The 19,808-nt window shown below is 57.5% G+C and overlaps 2 protein-coding genes across 2 annotated transcripts; one reads left to right on the top strand and one right to left on the bottom strand.

Annotated features, from left to right (window-relative positions):
- Nucleotides 1–979: 979 nt before the first annotated feature.
- On the top strand, nt 980–10,447 carry DCTN2 (dynactin subunit 2). The gene is given in 16 exon segments (XM_065750096.1): nt 980–1,003; nt 1,005–1,016; nt 1,733–1,801; nt 3,150–3,246; nt 3,340–3,401; nt 7,977–8,075; nt 8,180–8,340; nt 8,769–8,840; nt 8,842–8,917; nt 9,000–9,065; nt 9,249–9,287; nt 9,427–9,504; nt 9,611–9,682; nt 9,818–9,920; nt 10,013–10,104; nt 10,200–10,447. Coding segments are annotated over 16 exon segments (1,209 nt in total). The 3' UTR covers nt 10,287–10,447.
- Nucleotides 10,448–11,949: 1,502 nt separating this feature from the next.
- On the bottom strand, nt 11,950–16,274 carry LOC136057394 (keratin-associated protein 10-11-like). Its single transcript, XM_065750108.1, has 5 exons — nt 16,065–16,274; nt 13,528–13,722; nt 13,355–13,486; nt 12,592–13,220; nt 11,950–12,097 (listed from the first exon to the last, which is right to left on the bottom strand). The coding sequence occupies exons 1-5, from the start codon at nt 16,272–16,274 to the stop codon at nt 11,950–11,952; spliced, it is 1,314 nt and encodes a 437-aa protein (XP_065606180.1).
- Nucleotides 16,275–19,808: the final 3,534 nt, after the last annotated feature.

Here is a 19,808-nt window from a genome sequence, read left to right as displayed (position 1 = left end):
CATAGTAATGGGGGGGGGGGGGGGGGGGGGGGCGCTTCCCAGAGCTCTTTCCGGGGGTCTTGGAGCCGGGCCAAGGACTCCCCCCCACCCCCCTCCCCCACAACCCAGCGGCCCTGAGTCACGGCCCCCCCCCACCCTCCCCTCCCCTCCTCCTCCCCGCACCGCCCTCGCGTCCTTGGGGGGCCCGATGGGGGACGAACGGCCACCGGGCACTCCCTCGTGCCCCCCCCCCCCGCCCCACGCCCCTCCCACACGACCCTCCCCGGCCCCCTGTAGCGTACCCCCCCCCGTGTGCCCCCCATCCCAGTCTTGCGTCTCCCCGTGTCCCCTCATATGCCCCCGTTCCCCAACTATGTGCCCCCCCCATGTCCCCTGTGCCCCCCCACCTCCGTGCTGCTCCCCATGCCCCCCCATGAGGATCCTTCATGTCCTCCTACCTCCACCTGCGTCCCCCCCCATGTCCCCCCCCCATAAGCCCCCCTCGTGCCCTCCACCCCCCCATGTCCCCCCCACCAGTGTGCCCCTCCATACGGTGCCCCCTGTAGACCCCCATGCCCCCCCGCCCCACACCCGTGTGCCCCCACCCCACGTCCCTATGTCACCCCCTTCTCCCCCACCACCCCCCATTTCTCCTGTACCCCCCCCAACCCCATGAACGCCCCCATCTCCCTACGAGTCCCCCCTCCATGTGTCCCCACTTAACCTCCTCATGTCCCCCACTGCCCACCCGTGTGCCCCCACCCCACATCCCCGTGCCCCCTCCACATATCCCCCCGGTGTCCCCCCCACCGCCTTTCCCCCCTCCCCCTCCCCGCAATGTGCCCCCCTTCCCCTCACGCCCCCTCCCCTCGCGGACTCCATTTCCCATCTCCACCCGCGGCCCAAATCTCGCGACATCCGCCCCAACTCTCGCGATCGCCGGCCCCCGCCCGGCCCCGCCCCGCTCCCCGCTCCAGCGCCCCCCCCCCCCGCCGCAGCCATGGCCGACCCCAAATACGCGGACCCTGCCCGGCATCGTGAGTGCGGGCTGAGGGGGATGGGGGGCGAGCTGTGGGGCGGGGGGCGGTGTGGGGCCCGGCTGTGGGGTGGGGGGCCCCGGCTGTGCAGTATGGGAGGGCCCCACTGCGGGACGGGGAGGGGGATGGGGGGGTGTTGTGGGGTTGGGGCCCAACTGCGGGGTGCGGGGGATATGGGGCCTAGTTGTGGGGGGGCTGTGGGATATGGGGTCTCTGGGGTTTATGGGGTTTGGGGCCCAGTTGTGGGGTGTGGGGGGGGGCGGTGGGGAATGAGGCCCAGCTGGGGAGGGGGGGCTGTGGGATATGGGGTTTGTGGGGTACGGGGCCCCAGTTGTGGTGGGGGTGGCTGTGGGGTACGGGGCCCAGTTGTGGGGTTGGGGGGGGGGGGGCTGTGGGGAATGAGGCCCAGTTGGGGAGGGGGGCTGTGGGATATGGGGTTTGTGGGGTATGGGGCCCAGTTGTGGAGGGGCTTTGGGATATTGATTCCGTGGGGTTTGTGGATTCTGGGGCCCAGTTGTGGGGGTGTGATGTGGGGGGGCTGTGGTTTTGGGGTGCAGCAGTGGGGCCTGGATGTGGGGCGTGGCTTGTGGGGTGCGTGGCCTGGGTATGGGGCGTGGGGAGATCCTCTGTGGGGGAGACTTAGGGGGTGTGGGGGAGGAATGGGGCCGCGGGGTTCGGGGTCCTCTGCGGAAGTGCCAGAGCCGCCCGTGCCCCAGGCCCGGAATGAGCCCGACGTGTACGAGACCAGCGACCTCCCCGAGGACGAGCAGGCCGAGTTCGAGGCGGTGAGGCGTCCCCGGGCCGCGTGGGAGTGGGGGAGGGGGGGGGGGGGACATCGCGTGGGACAGACGGACATGTGCCACCCGTGTCCGCCCCACAACCTGCCCCACACTTTGGCCGTGCTGTGGGCTCTGTGCTGGGGGTCAGTGTGTGACACAGAGGGGCATAGAACCCTCAGTGGGGCACAGCGGATATCCCCCCCCCCCCCTTCTCCCACCCCCCCCCACTACACAGGTGTGGGGGCTGTGGGGTGAACCTGCCCGGCTCAGTACCCGCACTCTGGGCCGCCCCCCCCCCCCCCACCCCAAACCTCCCTCTGTGTGGAACTGAGCAGAGTTTCCCCCCCCCCCACTGTTTCCCCCCTCCCCCCACCCCTCCGCTCTGGTGAGCCCTCCTGCTGCTGCTCACTGCACGCCCTTCGCTTTTCCCTTTGCATGCGCTCAGTGTGCAGTGGCCCCCTGTGACCCCCCCCCCCCCGCCCCCCCCCCGGCCCCCCCCTGCTCTGGCTGTGGGTCACAGCCCTCTCATTTGATGTGTGTGTAGGGGGGGAAGGTTTTGGGGCTGTCCCACATCAGGGCTCCGTGGGGCTGGTGCTCCGTGCCCCCATCCTCTGTGGGACAGCGGTCCTTTGCTGCCCCCCCCCCCCCCGCCCTGAGCCGCCGCCGGTGCAGGGGACGCGGGTGACCCAGGGCTGCCCCGTGGGGACGGACCTTCTAACGGCATTTTTTCTCTCTCCTCTCCTCCTAACCTTGCTCTGCCTTTCTCACCCCTGGGGAACGCAAGGAGCTGGTAAGAGCCCGCCCGCCCGCCGCCCTCACGCTCCGCTCCGCTCGTGGGTGCCCGTTGCTGCCCCCCACTGCTCTCCCCACCTCCGTCCCTCCGTGCTGTGAGCGTGGGGCTGAGGGGGGAGCGGGACCCGGGGGGCCTCCTGTGGGGCCAGGAGAGCCCGCCACGGCCGCCTGCACGCACCCCCACGCTGCGGTCCTGGAAGGGGTCAGGTCCCTGAAGCTCCACTGTGGGGCTGGGGACGCTCAGGGGCTGAGCAGTGCAGGCCGTGGGGCTCCTGGGGGTGAAGCCTCAGCGTGCCTTGCTCCCACCGCCGGGGGGTGAACTGCTGCCCGGGCCGGGGCCTGATGTCCCCACACTGGGTTGGGGGTCACACCGTGCCCTCTGCGCCCAGCAGAGCCATCACTGTGTCCGACCGCCGCACCCAGCGCCGTGCAGCTCTCACTTAGGGGGGCAGGCATGGGGGCTGAACTCTGTCCCCGGTGCCGCCCATCCTGCCCCCAGCTCCCCCCACCCATGGAGGGGACCCCCACCCCCGTTGTCCTTCACGTGGTGCCCCGTTTGCAGGAGGAGCTCACCAGCACCAGCGTGGAGCACCTCATCATCAACCCCAACGCCGCCTTCGAGAAGTTCAAGGACAAGCGCCTGGGCACCGAGGGCGTGGGTGAGTGGGGGTCCCCGGGGGGGGGGGGGGGGAGCCCTGGGGGGGGGCATGGGGCACAGGGCGCTCTGCTGACGCCGTGTTCCGCTCTTTCAGATTTCTCTGACCGCATCAGCAAGAGCAGGACAACCGGATACGAGTCCGGGCAGTATGAAATTGTGAGTGCACAGCATGAGGGGGCCCCCACTGGGAGATCCCCTCCCCCCCACTGGGAGATCCCCTCCCCCCCACTGGGAGATCCCCTCCCCCCCACTGGGAGATACCCCCCCCCCCCGAGGGAATCCCCCCCCATTGAGAGATGTCCCCCCTGCCCCCGTGTGCCGCCGAAGGTGCGTTGGGCTGGCGGTGTGGGTCGGGTTGGGGTGGGACCTGTCCCTGAGGTCGGGCGGAGCGGAACTGGAGCGGTGTTGGAGTTTCTGGGTGGAAAGAGGGCGGTGTGGGGTGGGTGGGGCCGTGGGGCTGCGCTGCCTGGACAGCCAATGGCTGCCGTGGATCCCTGCTGCCCTGGACCTGTTTGCGTTTCCCCGCTCCGGTTCCCTTTTTCCAGACTGGCTTCTGCTTTCCGAACTGGTTCCCACTTTCCCAGACCAGTTTACGCTTCCCTGGATCGGTTCCCACTTCCCCAGAGCAGTTCCCACTCCCCTGGATCTGTTTCCACTTTCCCAGACTGGTTTCTGCTTTCCGGACTGGTTCCCACTTCCCCAGAGCAGTTCCCACTTTCCTGGATCAGTTCTCCCTTCCCGTTCCAATTCTCTGGTTCCAGTTCCCCATTGCAGTTCTCCCTTCCCATTCCCTGTTCATTTCCATTCCCCCCTTCCCATTCCGGTTCTCCTCCCATTCCCTGTTCCGGTTCTCCCATTCCCTGTTCCGGTTCTCCCATTCCCTGTTCCGGTTCCCCCTTCCCATTCCGGTTCCCCCCTTCCCGTTCCGGTTCCCCCTTCCCGTTCCGGTTCCCCCTTCCCGTTCCGGTTCCCCATTCCCATTCCAGTTCCCCTTTCCCATTCCAGTTCCCCTTTCCTTTTCTGGTTCCCCGTTCCAAGTCTCCCTTCCCATTCCGGTTTCCCGTTCTGGTTCCCCATTCCCATTCCAGTTCCCCCTTCCTGTTCTGGTTCACCCTTCCCATTCACTGTTCCGGTTCCCCGTTCCCATTCCGGTTCCCCATTCCCATTCCAGTTCCCATTCCGGTTCCCCATTCCCGTTCCAGTTCCCCCCCTTCCCGTTCCAGTTTCCCCTCCCTGTTCTGATTCACCCTTCCCATTCCCTGTTCCGGTTCCCCCTTTCCATTCCGGTTCCCCCTTCCCGTCCCTGTTCCGTTTCCCCTGTTCCCATTCCGGTTCCCCATTCCCATTCCGGTTTCCCATTTTGGTTCCCCCTTCCTGTTCTGGTTCCCCTGTTCCATTTCCCTGCTCCCGTTCTGGGTTCCCGTTCCCCCGTTCCCATTCCCCATTCCCCCTTCCCGTTCCCCGTTCCGCGCCCTCCATGCTCTGCAGTGCCCGTGCCCGCAGTGTGTGCCGTGCTCTGGATCTCTCACCGCATCTCTCAGCCTCTGACGGCGTAGGGGAGAGCGGAGGTGGGGACGGATCCCCACATGGAGATGGGGTCGGGGCGGATCCCGATGTAGGGACGGAGCCGGGACCCAGTGCAGGGATGGGATGGGACGTGTGATGTAGGGATGGCTCGCAGTGCACGGACGGAGTCGGGGCAGCTCCTGATGTCGGGACGCAATCGGAGCAGCTCCCGATGCACAGATGGGATCGGGAGCCGTTGTGGGGTCAGAAGAGCTCCTCCATGGGGCGATGGATCTGTGTAGGGATGGAGGGACGGAGTCAGCACCCGATGTGGAGGTGGAGTCTGAAGAGCTCCTCCAGAAACGATGGAACCTGGGACTGCTGCAGTGCAGGGACGGATGCGGTGCAGGGCTGGGGTCGGGACCCCTCCTGGTGTAGGGACGGAGCCGGGAGAGCTCCTCAACGTAAGGATGGGATCTGGGACTTCTCGGTGCAGGGACAGAGTCAGGACGGCTCCCAGTGTGGGGACGGAGCTGGAAGAGCTGAGAACTGGAGCAGCTCCTGGGGTCTGTCCATCCTCACTGGGAAGGATGAAGGAAACGAGCGATGGCTGAGCGTGGGGGTGGCAGCGTGGGGTGGCAGCGTGGGGTGGCAGCGTGGGGTGGCGGCGTGGGGTGGCGGCGTGGGGTGGCAGAGGTTCTGCTGCCGCAGCTCTTTGCACACCCATCCATCCCCCGACCCTCAGAGCGGGGACTGCGGGAGCGGCGCTCCCCCAGCGCAGGAGGGATGAGGTTTGGGGTGCGGATGTGTGTGGGGTCGGGGCATTGCGTCCCAGGGCACGGAGGGCACGAGCTGATGTCTGTCATCACGGAGCCATCGTGGCGGTCCGTGGTGGGGAGAGAATGAGTGGGGCACCCAGCAGCGGCCGACCCTGCAGTGCTGGGGGAGAATGTGGGGGCTGACCCACTGGAGGTCACGGGGGAGCCCTGGGGAGGGCAGGGAGGTCACTGCGTTGGCTCCGAGCGGTGCAGGAAGGAGTGGTGGCCACGGAGTGATGGCATTGGGACACGGGAGCGGATGGTGCCGCAGTCGGAGCTCTGCGGGATGGTGACGTGGTCCCACACAACGTTCTTCGGCACTCAACTGCACAGAGAGGACGGACAGATGGACCCAGAAATGGATGGATGGATGGATGGACCCAGAAATGGATGGAGGGATGGATGGACCCAGAAATGGATGGATGGATGGATGGATGGAGAGATGGATGGACCCAGAAATGGATGGATGGATGGATGGATGGATGGATGGAGAGATGGATGGATGGATGGATGGATGGATGGATGGATGGATGGACCCAGAAATGGATGGAGGGATGGATGGATGGATGGATGGATGGATGGATGGATGGATGGACCCAGAAATGGATGGAGGGATGGATGGATGGATGGATGGATGGATGGATGGATGGATGGACCCAGAAATGGATGGAGGGATGGATGGACCCAGAAATGGATGGATGGATGGATGGATGGACCCAGAAATGGACGGATGGATGGATGGATGGACCCAGAAATGGATGGATGGATGGATGGATGGATGGATGGATGGATGGATGGATGGATGGATGGATGGAGAGATGGATGGACCCAGAAATGGATGGATGGATGGATGGATGGATGGATGGATGGATGGATGGATGGGATGGAGAGATGGATGGACCCAGAAATGGACGGATGGATGGATGGATGGATGGATGGATGGATGGATGGATGGATGGATGGAGAGATGGATGGACCCAGAAATGGATGGAGGGATGGATGGATGGACCCAGAAATGGATGGATGGATGGATGGATGGACCCAGAAATGGATGGATGGATGGACCGACCCAGAAATGGATGGATGGATGGACAGATGGACGGATGGATGATTGGATGGATGTATGGACCCAGAAATGGATGGATGGATGGATGGAGAGATGGATGGATGGATGGAGAGATGGGTGATTGGACAGATGGAAGGATGATGGATGGACAAATGGATGGATGGATGGGTGATTGGACAGATGGATGCACAGATGGAAGGATGGATGGATGGACGGACAGACCCATGAATGGAAGGATGGAGAGATGGGTGATGGGACAGATGGACGGACAGATGGATGGATGGTTGTACAAGAGGATGGACAGATGGACAAATGGATGGATGGGCAGACGGATGGACAGGTGGATGATTGTACAGATGGGTGGACAGATGGATGGATGGAGCAAATAGAAAAATGGACAGAGGGCAAATGGATGGGTGGACGGATTGATGGCTAGATGGACAGATGGACGGACAGATGGACAAGTGGATTGATGGATTGACAGATGGAAGGACGGATGGACAGACAAATGGATGGATGAATGGGCAGACAGCTGGTTGGAGGAGCAAATGGAGAAGTGGACAGATGAACAAATGGATGGATGGACAGATGGATGGACAGATGGAGAAATGGAGGGACGGAAGGATGGATGGATGGACAGATGGATGGGCAGATGGACGAATGGTTGGGCAGATGGACGGACAGATGGACGAATGGATGGGTTGCTGCGTGGATGAATGGTCGGGCAGACGGATGGATGAACGGATGGGTGCTCCGAGGTCGGGTGCAGGCTGGCTGTGTGCCCAGGTGCCCCAGAAGGTGGAGGAGCAGCAGGGGCTGGCATCGCTGTGCTCGGGGGTCGGACCCCCACCGTGGGGCAGCAGCGCTGTGATGGAGCACCGGTCCGATGGGGAGTGGGGGTGGGGCGGTGTGGAGCAGAGGGGGCTCAGGGGAAGTCCTCGTTGCTCCCCACAGCTCCTGGGAGGATGGTGTGATGAGGGTCCGGGTCACTGCAGTGGGGTGATGGCCTCACATTGAGCCGGGGGGGTCCGGTTGGGTGTTGGGAACAATTTGTGCTCTGGAAGAGTGGTGATGCATTGGCACAGACTGCGTGGGGTTCAGAGGGGGGGGCTCACCCTCCCCAGTGGTGATCAGGAGCTGTGGGGATGGGGCACGTGGGGATGTGGTCAGAGAGCATGGGAGGGTGGGGGGAGGGGCGGGTTGGGAGATCTTAGGGATCCCTCTGTGCCCCCCCATGCCGAGCCCCCGTGTGCCCCCCTGAGCTTCTCTGTGACCGCGAACCCTTCTGCCCCTCCCCCTTCAGCCCCTCTGTGACCCCCCCGTCCCTCTCTCTCCCTGCAGCTGGGGGAGGGGCTGGGTGCCAAGGAGACCCCCCAGCAGCGGTACCAGCGGCTGCAGCACGAGGTGCAGGAGCTGATCCGCGATGTGGAGCAGATCCAGGTGAGCGGCACCGGGCTGGGGGGAGGGGGGGGGGCTGACACACAAACCTGGGGGTGACACAGCACCTGTGTCCCCCCCCCCCACAACCCCTCCTCCCCACACAGAGCGCCGTGAAGGAGTCGGCAGCCGAGGAGGAGCTGACGCCCATGGCCTTGGCCCGGCAGCTGGAGGGCCTGAAGCAGCAGCTGGTCTCCTGCCACCTGCAGAAGCTGCTGGGCCCCTCCGCCGCCATCGACTTCGCAGACCCCGAGGGCGCTTTGGCCAAGTGAGTGTGGATTTCTGGGGGGGGGGGGAGGCAGCTGGGGGGGGTTTGCAGCGGGGCACGGCTTGGCACGGGAAACACTCGGCTCCAGTGGGTCCCCCCATGGGGCGGAGCAGGGCACTCCCCTGTCCCTGTCAGCTCTGAGCTCCCGTGTCGGGGGGCAGCTGGAGGTCTCCGTGCCCGGATCCTGACGGGTTGCATTACTTCAGCTGTCCTTCCGTGCTCACGCTGCCCGTGTCCGAGTGCGGTGAGTGCTGCTCGGTCCCTCTGGGTCCGCTTCTCACCACCTCGGGGCAGATTCTGCTGCAGAGAAACACCGCCTGACTCCCATCAAGGGGGGGGGGGGGGTCACTCCCTCAGAGGAAACACTCTGGAAGAGGGATGGGGAGGTGCCCCCCTCCCACCCTGACCCCCCCTCTCCCCCCTCGCAGGCGCCTGCAGCAGCAGCTCGAGGTGGCCAAGTGCAAGAAGGCAGCGCCGGCAAAGAGCCCCCCCCAGAGCCCCCGCGCCCACCGCCGACACGCTGACCTTCGAGCTGTTCTGGAGGCCGGAGCAGGACCAGTTCTCCCAGGCAGCCAAGGTGAGCGTGGTGCCCGACCCCCAGGGGCTGCACTGCCCCTTTTTGGGGCCGGGGGTCCCAAAGGCCGCCCGTGTCCCTGCAGATCGCAGAGCTGGAGAAGCGGCTGGCGCAGCTGGAGGCCATGGTGCGCTGCGAGCCCGACAGCCAGGTACGGGGACGGCTCCTGCCCTGCCCCCCTCCTACCCTCTGCCCTCTTTCTGTCCTCCTTCTGCCCCCCTCTTGCCTCCCCTCCTGCCCCTCTTCTGCCCCCTTCTCCCCTTCCTGCCCACTCCCACTCCCCTGTGCTCTCCCCCTTCGCCCCGTGCCCCACTGAGTGCATTCCTCCCCGCAGAACCCGCTGCTGGTTGGGCTGAAGGGCAGCAGCCTCGTGGTGAGTCCTGCTGTGCAGTGATGTCCCCTGGCCTGGGGGGGCACCGCTGGGTGCAGCTGGGCCGGGTGCCACTCGCCCCACGGCTGTGGGGCAGCATCTGCCTCCCCCCCCCCCATCTCACCCCACTCTCCATCCTCAGGAGACCATGCAGATCCTGCAGGCCAAGGTGAACATCCTGGACGCGGCTGTGCTGGACCAAGTGGAGGCCCGGCTGCAGGTGGGTGGGGGGAGGTCGGGGGGCACAGGGCTGGTGCTGGCTGTGGGGGGGGGATCACTGTGTGTTTTGGGGTCCCATCTGCTGCTTCCCCCCCCCCCCAATGCAGAGCGTCCTGGGGAAGGTGAATGAGATCGCCAAGCACAAGGCGATCGTGCAGGATGCCGACACGCAGAGCAAGGTGAGAGCAGCGGGGAGGGGGCAGCGGGGAGGCCCTCCCCCCCCCCAGCATTGTGGGGTTTGGGGGGAGTGCAGACCCCGTGCAGACAGCGCTGACCCCCCCCGTGCTCCTGCTATTGTCCCCCCCCCGGTTCAGATCCACCAGGTGTACGAGATGATGCAGCGCTGGGACCACATGGCCAGCAGCCTGCCCGACGTGGTGCAGCGGCTGCTGACCCTCCGGGATCTGCACGAGCAGGGTGAGGGGCTGCTGGGGGTCCTGGGGTGGGGCTGTGCCTGTCCCCAGTGCTCAGCTTTCCCCCCTTACCCTTTTTCCCCCCCCCCCCTCCAGCCTCACGGTTCGTGCAGGTGCTGGTGCACCTGGACACCACGCAGCAGGAGGTGACTGCTGCTCTCAAGGATAACACCGTGCTGCTGGCAGAGGTGGGTCCTGGGGTGGGGGTGGGGGTTGGGGTGGGAGTGGTCCCCATCCTGCCCCCCCCCTTCCCCTCCTCCCCACTCACCTTCCCCCTCTGCAGGTCCAGAAGACGATGAAGGAGAACCTGGCTGTTGTAGAAGACAACTTTGCTGAAGTAGAAGCCCGCATCAAGCGGCTGCAGAAGTGAGAGCAGCTCATTCCCGTCTCTGAACGCCTGCACCCCTCCCCTGGCCTGACACCCCCTGGAATCACCCCCCCCCCCCCCGCAGGAGCAGCCCCTGCTCCCATCTACCTGGCTGTGCCCCCCTGCGCAGATCGGGGCTGGAGGGGCCCTCCTCCCCCTCCATTCCCCCCATGGCTGCCTCTCACACCTCGATGACCTGAATAAACACCGTGGCTCGAAGCTCATCCACATCAGCATCTCCGTGGGGCACAGAGCCCACGATCCCACATTCCCAGGGGCTGAAGGGATCTGTGGAGCCCCTCCATCCATACCCCCACTTGTCCTGATGCTGAGCGAGGCCCCGTCCTCCTGCCCCCAGACATCAGTTCCCTCTCAGCCTTCCCTCCCCAGGAGAACCTCCTCCAAGGGGAAGCCTTCCTCTCCCCGGGCTCTTTCCCGTGTGGCCTGGGATTCCCGAGGAGCAGTGTAAGCAGTGAGGAGTGAAGGAAAAGCAGCGTTCAGTGCCTGTGCCGTTATCAGTGCCCCCCCCTCTGCCAGCAGCAGACCACGTTTTCCCTCTTCTTTCGCTGTTGGCCCTTCTGGTTGTCCTTCACATCTCTCAGTGTGAATCTCTCCTGGATTCCTTGCTGGCTGTTCCCCACGCTCCATGAATCTCCTTCTTCCATTTGTGTCGGCCTTCGAGCCCCGTGCTGCTGCTTTCCTCTCAGCTCGTGCTCCTCGGGGTTTCTTGCTCCTTGGATGTCTTTCTCTGAGGGTTACCTCCAGTAGGTCCTTGCAGAGCTCTGTGTTGGCCTTCCTGAAGTCCAGGACCGCAGTCCCATTCTGGACCTCAACGTCCCCAACCTTCCAGAGTGGTGAAAACAAAGCAGAAATCCGACTGTGGGCATTTGGGTTTTTAATGGTGGGACGGGAGGTGACTGGGGAGGGTCAGTGGGATGTTAGGAAATGTGGGGATGAGTTGCCATGGGCTGCCCGTGGAGGTGGGGGGTGACCGCCCCTGGGGGTGTTCGGGAGCCACGGATGCGGCACTGGGATGCGGTGGATGGGCGCAGTGGGATGGGTTGGGGTTGGGCTTGGAGATCCCTCCCAACCTTAATTACTACACTGGGGTGTAGTGTTTGTGTCGGGATGGCTTCTCTCCCCCTGCTGAACAGCGCTGGGGCTCTCAGTCTGTCCACAGCAGGAGGTGCTCCGCGCCCCCACCGGCTCTGCACCGTCCGTGGGGCGCTCCCAGCAGTTCCCAGTCTGCCCCAGACCGGGATGGCCAGCACTGGGACCAGTGCTCCATGCAGAGCAGAGTGGGGAGCACCTCCCTGCCCTGCTGGCCACGCTCTGTGCACTGCCCCCCAGGGAACCACTGTCCTTCATGGGCACCGGGGCACGCCGCAGGTTCATGGCCAACTGCTGGTCTAATCTGGTGGTCCGCTGGCCAACCTTTGGTGATCCGCTGGCCAACCTTTGGTGATCCGCTGGCCAACCTTTGGTGATCCGCTGGCCAACCTTTGGTGATCCGTTGGACAAACTTTGGTGATCCGCTGGCCAACCTTTGGTGATCCGTTGGCCAACGAGGCCAATGTCCTTCGTGGCAATCGAGGCACACTTCCAGCTTGTGGTCGACCGTTGGTCAACCACTGGTGAACTGCTGGTCAACTCCTGGCCACTGCTGTCAGCAAGGAGCTGGCCCAGGCCGCCTGGTGGGAGTGAACGTGTCCCAGCCCACGGGGCAGGACGGCGCTGGGGTTCTCTCCATCACAGTGGGAAAGCTGTGGCTGTCACCCAGGTCCTCCTTGACTGGAAAAAGGGAAACCTCACTCCTGTTTTTAAGAGGGGTAGAAGAGAAGAGCCAGAAATGTGGGCCCACACCACGGGTCCTGCCCCACACCTTTGTCTGGGAATCAGATACGGAGTGGGAGGACGGAGTTCGGGGGATAAGGGATTGGGCGGAAGGAGCGCTGTGGTGACACCGCAGCTTCAGTTGTGCGCACACAACGCTCCACGTGGGGAGGTTCTGCTCCTGGGTATGGAGAGCAGTGGTTGTTCAGGATGTCACAGGTGGGAGCAGTGTGAGCAGAACCCAATGCCGCTGATCGCTGCGGTGACGCAGAGCTGAGGAAGAGCGCGGAGAAACCGTTACGGTGGAATGGAATGCAAAACAATGAGAGGAGACCACACAGCATTACCATATACAGCGCAGTGCAACAGAACAGCGCAATTCAACCCAGCGCAGTGCAACACAACGCAACACAACGCAACACAACATAACAACACAACGCAACACAACGCAACACAACGCAACACAGCACAGCACAACACAGCACAACGCAACACAACGCAACACAACGCAACACAGCACAACACAACACAACACAACATAACACAACACAACACAATGCAACACAACACAACGCAACACAACGCAACACAACGCAACACAATGCAACACAACATAACACAACACAACGCAACACAGCACAACACAACACAACGCAACACAGCACAACACAACACAACGCAACACAACGCAACACAACACAACACAATGCAACACAACATAACACAACACAATGCAACACAGCACAACACAACGCAACACAACGCAACACAATGCAACACAACATAACACAACGCAATGCAACACAATGCAACACAACACAACACAACGCAACACAGCACAACACAACACAACGCAACACAACGCAACACAACGCAACACAACGCAACACAACATAACACAACACAATGCAACGCAACACAACACAGCACAACATAACGCAACACAACGCAACACAACGCAACACAATGCAACACAACATAACACAACACAATGCAACGCAACACAACACAGCACAACACAACGCAACACAATGCAACACAACGCAACACAATGCAACACAACATAACACAACACAACGCAACACAACGCAACACAACGCAACACAACGCAACACAACACAATGCAACGCAACATAACACAACATAACACAACGCAACACAACACAATGCAACACAACACAACACAATGCAACGCAACATAACACAACATAACACAACGCAACATAACACAATGCAACACAACATAACACAACGCAACACAACACAACACAGCACAACATAACACAACATAACGCAACACAACACAACACAACACAACATAACACAACGCAACACAACACAGCACAACATAACAACACAACGCAACACAACTCAACACAATGCAACACAACTCAACACAACACAACGCAACGCAACACAACACAGCGCAACACAACACAACATAACACAACACAACACAACATAACAACACAACGCAACACAACATAACACAACTCAACACAACGCAACACAACACAACAACACAACACAACACAAGAAAACGCAACACAACACAACACAATGCAACACAACATAACACAACGCAACACAATGCAACACAACGCAACTCAACATAACACAACACAACACAATGCAACACAAAACAACATAACACAACGCAACACAACACAACATAACACAATGCAACACAACACAATGCAACACAACATAACAATGCAACACAACACAATGCAACACAACATAACACAACACTAAACACAACACAACTCAACACAACATAACACAACACAACACAACTCAACACAAACGCAACACAACGCAACACGACACAATGCAACACAACTCAACACAACACAATGCAACACAACAAAACCAATGCAACACAATACAACACAACACAACTCAACACAACACAACCAATGCAACACAACACAATGCAACACAACACAACTCAACACAACGCAACACAACTCCACGCAACTCAACCCAATCCAATGCAGCTCAACCCAAAACAATGCAATGCAATGCAACCCAATTCAACGCAGTACAAATCAATGCAACACAACGTGATGCAACACAACATGATGCAGCACAACATGATGCAACACAACATGATGCAACACAACATGATGCAGCACAAGCCAATGCAATAAATCTCAGGGCAACGCAACCGAATGCAGTACAACCCAACGCTATTGAACTTAATGCAATACAACTCAACCCAACAAAACCCAATGCAATATAACCCAATTCAATCCAAAAGAACGCACCTCAGTGCAACACAACCCAACACAGTGCACCCCAATGCAACACAATACAGCACAACACAATGCAATCATACCCAGCGCGATTCAACTCAAGGCAACACACCCAATGCAATGCAACCCAAAGCAATATATCTCAACGCATCGCAACTGAACACAATACAGCTCAATACTACAGAGCTCAGTGCAGTACAAGCCAAGGTAACCCAACACAATACCACTCCGCACAGTACAGCTCAACACAATACAGCCCAGTGCTATAGAACTCAATAAATCCTGTGCTGTAGAACTCAACCCAACACGACACATCTCGATGTGACACTAGACAGCCCAACCCAATGCATTACAACCCAACAAACAACAAATCAATGCAATACAACCCAACACAGTGCAATGCAATACATCTCAGTGCAACAGAACACAACAGAATGCATTACAACCCAACCCAACCCAGCACAACACAACACAACACAACACAACACAACACAACACAACCCAATGCAATATAGCTCAATGCAATGCAACCAAACACTATAGAACTCAGCGCAATACAACACAAGGTAACCCAACGCAACACAATGCAACACAACACGTCGTACAACTCAGCACAACACAACCCTTCGCAACGCAACACAACTCAACACAACGCAACCCAATGCAATGCAATACAGTACAGTGCAACCCAATGCGACCCAAGCCAATCCAACAGCACTCTGCACTGGGTTGACAGCAGTCCCCCCACCTGTACCCAACCATCCCGTATCCCTGGAGGTGTGGACATGCTGGATGAACCAACGTGTGTCTGTCTGCCCCATCTGCAGTACTGGGGATGGATCAGGGGGTCTCGGGGGTCCTCTCCAAACAAACTGATTTGGGATTGTCTGATTCTCAATCAGGTTTGCTAGGGCATGGGCCTAGAGATGTAGTGCCGTCACCCAACCCTAACCATAATCCCAACCAAAAAACTTACACTAACACCAAACTCTGAACCCTAACCCCAACCCCTAATGCTAACCCCAGAAGAAACCCTAAACCTAACCCAAATTGGAACCATAATGCTAATCCTAACCCTAATCAAACCCCAACCCTAACCCTAATCTATTGCAAACATAACCCTAACCCTAAACCTAACCCCACTTCTAATCCTAAACTTAATCCTTACTGTAACCTAACCCTGACCCTAACCTGACCCAATTCCCCAGCGTTAACCTTAAACATAACCCTAAATCTAACCCTAAATCTTACAATTCTAATCCCAATTCTAACCCTTAACAAACCCCTAAGCCCTAACCCTAACCCAAACCCTAAAACCTAACCCTAACCTTAACCTTGACCTTTACTGTAACCCTAGCCCTAATCCCTAATAGTAACCTGTACCCTATCCTTATCCCTAATCCTAACCCTAACCGAAACCCCAACCTACTGCAAACATAACCCTAACACTAAACTTTACCCTAACCCTAACCTAAACATGACCCAAACCTAACCCAGCTCCCCAACGCTAACCTTAACATAACAAACATAACATTAAAACTAACCCTAAACTTAATCCTAATTCTAATTGCAATTCTAATCCTAAACCAACTCCTAAACTTTAACCCTAACCTTAACCCAAACCCTAACCTTAACCGTAACTGTAACCGTAACCCTAACCCTTATCCTTAACCGTAACCTAAATCTTAACCTTGTCGTTGTGTTCAGCGTAGGTGTTGAGTTTTGACGTGGTTTCATAAAGTTCTGCGTTGGTGTTGTTGTGTTCTGACCTCGTGTCATTGAGTTTTGACGTTATTTCGTTGAGATGGTTGGCACTGTTGAGTTCGGCCCTCATGGCACTGAGTTTTGACTTGATAGCATCAAGTTCTGTGTTGGTAACCGACTTCTCTGGCGGTGACATTGAGTTCTGCATAGATGTTGAGTTTTTGAGTGGTGTCATCAAGTTCTGTGTTGGTGCTGTTGAGTTTTGACTTAACGTCATTGAGTTTTTAAGCAGAGTCATCAATGTCTGTGTTGGAGTCTTTGAGTTCTACATCGGTGTCACTGAGTTTTGACATGATTTCATTGGGTTCCGCATTATTGTCGTTGAGTTCAGCATTGGCTTCACTGAATTCTGCATTGGTGTCATTGTGTTTAACTTGATGGCACTGAGTTCTGAATTAATTCTTGAATTCTGTTTTTGATGTCATTGAGTTCTGTGTTTGGTGTCATTGAACTCTGCATTGGCGTTCCTGAGTTTTGACCTGACATCACTGGCACTGGCATTGTTGAGTTCTGCATTGATGTTGTTGAGTTCTCATTGATATTATTGAGTTCTGCACTGGTGTCGAGTTTTGACTTGATGTCCCTGAGTTTTGCATTGGCGTCGTTGAGTTTTGACTTGATGTCCTTGACTTCTGCATTGGTGTCATTGAGTTCTTCCTTGGTTCCATCGAGTTTTGACTTGACAGCGTCGAGTTCTGCATTGGTAACCGACTTTCCATTGGTCTCATTGAGTTCTCCATTGGTCTCATTGAGTTCTCCATTGGTCTCATTGAGTTCTCCATTGGTCTCATTGAGTTCTCCATTGGTCTCATTGAGTTCTCCATTGGTCTCATTGAGTTCTCCATTGGTCTCATTGAGTTCTCCATTGGTCTCATTGAGTTCTCCATTGGTCTCATTGAGTTCTCCATTGGTCTCATTGAGTTCTGAATGTGTTTTGACATGATGTCGTGTCATTGAGTTCTGCTTTGGTGTTACTGAGTTCTGACGTGATGTCACTGAGTATCTGCACTGGTTGATTTATAGAATCATAGAATCATAGGGGTTGGAAGGGACCTCCAGAGATCATTGAGTCCAACCCCCTGCCAAAGCAGTTCCCTACACCAGGTCACACAGGTAGGAGTCCAGGTGGGTCTTGAATATCTTTCTTCAAAGAAGGAGACCCCACAATCCCCCTGGGCAGCCTGTGCCAGTGCTCCGTCACCCTCACTGTAAAGAAGTTCTTGCACACACTTGTGCGAGACCTCCTGTGCTGCAGTTTCTGTCCGTTCCCCCTTGTCCTGTCTCCACACACTGCTGAGAAGAGTCTGGCCTCACCACTTTGTCCCCCACCCCTCAGATATTTCTCCACCTGGATCAGGTCCCCTCTCACTCTTCTTTTCTCAAGGCTGAACAGACCCAGTTCACTCCGCCTTTCTTCATAGGGGAGATCCTCCAGGCCCTTCCCCATCTTTGTGGCCCTGCGCTGCACTCTTTCCAAGAGATCCCTGTCTTTTTTATAACGGGGAGCCCAGAACTGCACACAGTGCTCCAGGTGAGGCCTCACCAGGGCAGAGCAGAGGGGGAGGATCACCTCCCTCGACCCACTGGCCACGCTCTCCTTAATGCACCTCAGGATCCCGTTGTCCTTCTTGGCCACCAGGGCACACTGCTCATGGTCAACCTGTTGTCCACCAGGACACCCAGGTCCCTCTCCACAGAGCTTCTCTCTAGCACTCATCCCCAACCTGTACTGCTGCATGCAATTATTCCTCCCTAGGTGCAAGACTCTACACTTGCTTTTGTTAAATTCCATCCTGTTTCTTCCTGCCCAGCTCTGCATCCTGTCCAGGTCTCACTGAATGGCAGCACAGCCCTCAGGCGTGTCAGCCAATCCTCCCAACTTCGTATCATCAGCAAATTGCTGAGGGTGGCCCTCATCAAGGTCACTGATGAAGAAGATGTGGAACAAGAGTGGACCCAGCACAGACCCCTGGAGGACACCGCTGGTCACAGGCCTCCAACCGGACTGCACTGCCAACCACAACCCTCTGTGCTCTGCCAGTCAGACAGTTCTCAACCCACTGCACTGTCCACTCGTCTATCCCACACTTCCTTAGCTTTGTTATAAGGATGTCATGGGGGACAGTATCAAATGCCTTGCTGAAATCAAGGTAGACTACATCCACTGCCCTCCCTTCATCCACCCAGCCAGTGACAACAGCATAGGTTGGTCGAGCATCACCTCCCCTTGGTGAACCTGTGCTGGCTACTCCTGATACTCTCCTTGAGGTTGCACTGGAGTTGTTGAGTTCTGCACTGGAGTTGTTGTTGAGTTCTGCACTGGAGTTGTTGTTGAGTTCTGCACTGGAGTTGTTGAGTTCTGCACTGGAGTTGTTGAGTTCTGCACTGGAGTTGTTGAGTTCTGCACTGGAGTTGTTGAGAGTTCTGCACTGGAGTTGTTGAGAGTTCTGCACTGGAGTTGTTGAGAGTTCTGCACTGGAGTTGTTGAGAGTTCTGCACTGGAGTTGTTGAGAGTTCTGCACTGGAGTTGTTGAGAGTTCTGCACTGGAGTTGTTGAGAGTTCTGCACTGGAGTTGTTGAGAGTTCTGCACTGGAGTTGTTGAGAGTTCTGCACTGGAGTTGTTGTTGAGAGTTCTGCACTGGAGTTGTTGTTGAGAGTTCTGCACTGGAGTTGTTGAGAGTTCTGCACTGGAGTTGTTGAGAGTTCTGCACTGGAGTTGTTGAGAGTTCTGCACTGGAGTTGTTGTTGAGAGTTCTGCACTGGAGTTGTTGTTGAGAGTTCTGCACTGGAGTTGTTGAGAGTTCTGCACTGGAGTTGTTGAGAGTTCTGCACTGGAGTTGTTGAGAGTTCTGCACTGGAGTTGTTGAGAGTTCTGCACTGGAGTCGTTGTTGAGAGTTCTGCACTGGAGTCGTTGTTGAGAGTTCTGCACTGGAGTCGTTGTTGAGAGTTCTGCACTGGAGTCGTTGTTGAGAGTTCTGCACTGGAGTCGTTGTTGAGTTCTCATGGATGTCACAGTTTTGCACTGGTGTTGAGTTTTGACTTGTGTTGTGGTGTTGCGAGTTCTGCTGTCACTATTGCACCTCAGTACATCATGTAAAACAATGGGAGTGAAAGAGTTAAATGCTCTGGAATGAGGGTGGAAACTATGATATTCGATGTGGTGGGCAGAAGAGTGTGGAGCTCCTGGCTGGACACTCCTGTGCTCATTCTCCCTGTTTTGCCACAGAGAAACACGCGTGTGCTTCCCCTGCAGTATTCAAGCATAAGACCTCATATTTTGGATACTACTGTCTCTCTCATTCGATTTGATTGTGTTGGATTTTGTAAATCACCATTCCTTCTCAGATAGTTGCCATTGTTTTGGTTTTTTTTAGGCCCTAAAAAAAGGGGGCTTTTTAAAGCCCTTTTTTAGAGCTGCTATCTCCATTCCTTTCCCCCTCTCCCCCTCTCCCGGAGCGCATGGTCCCACTCTGGGACTGCAGAGGGCAGTGCAATTTTTTTCTTTCTCTCTCTCACCTTTGGTCTTTTTCTTTATTTATTTATTCCTTTTTGTGTGTGTGTGTGTGTCCTTGTCACGGACTCAGGTCTAGAGACAACTCCATAACACTTCTGCATTACTGTCATCGGGATTTGACTTGATGCCATCTCTGCATTGGCAGCTGACTTCA

Source organism: Cyrtonyx montezumae, unplaced genomic scaffold (assembly GCF_038088225.1).
Source record: "Cyrtonyx montezumae isolate F1298 unplaced genomic scaffold, pur_monq_1.0 scaffold_63, whole genome shotgun sequence".
Lineage (NCBI taxonomy): Eukaryota > Metazoa > Chordata > Aves > Galliformes > Odontophoridae > Cyrtonyx > Cyrtonyx montezumae.
This window is presented reverse-complemented; position numbering and strand designations above follow the sequence as displayed.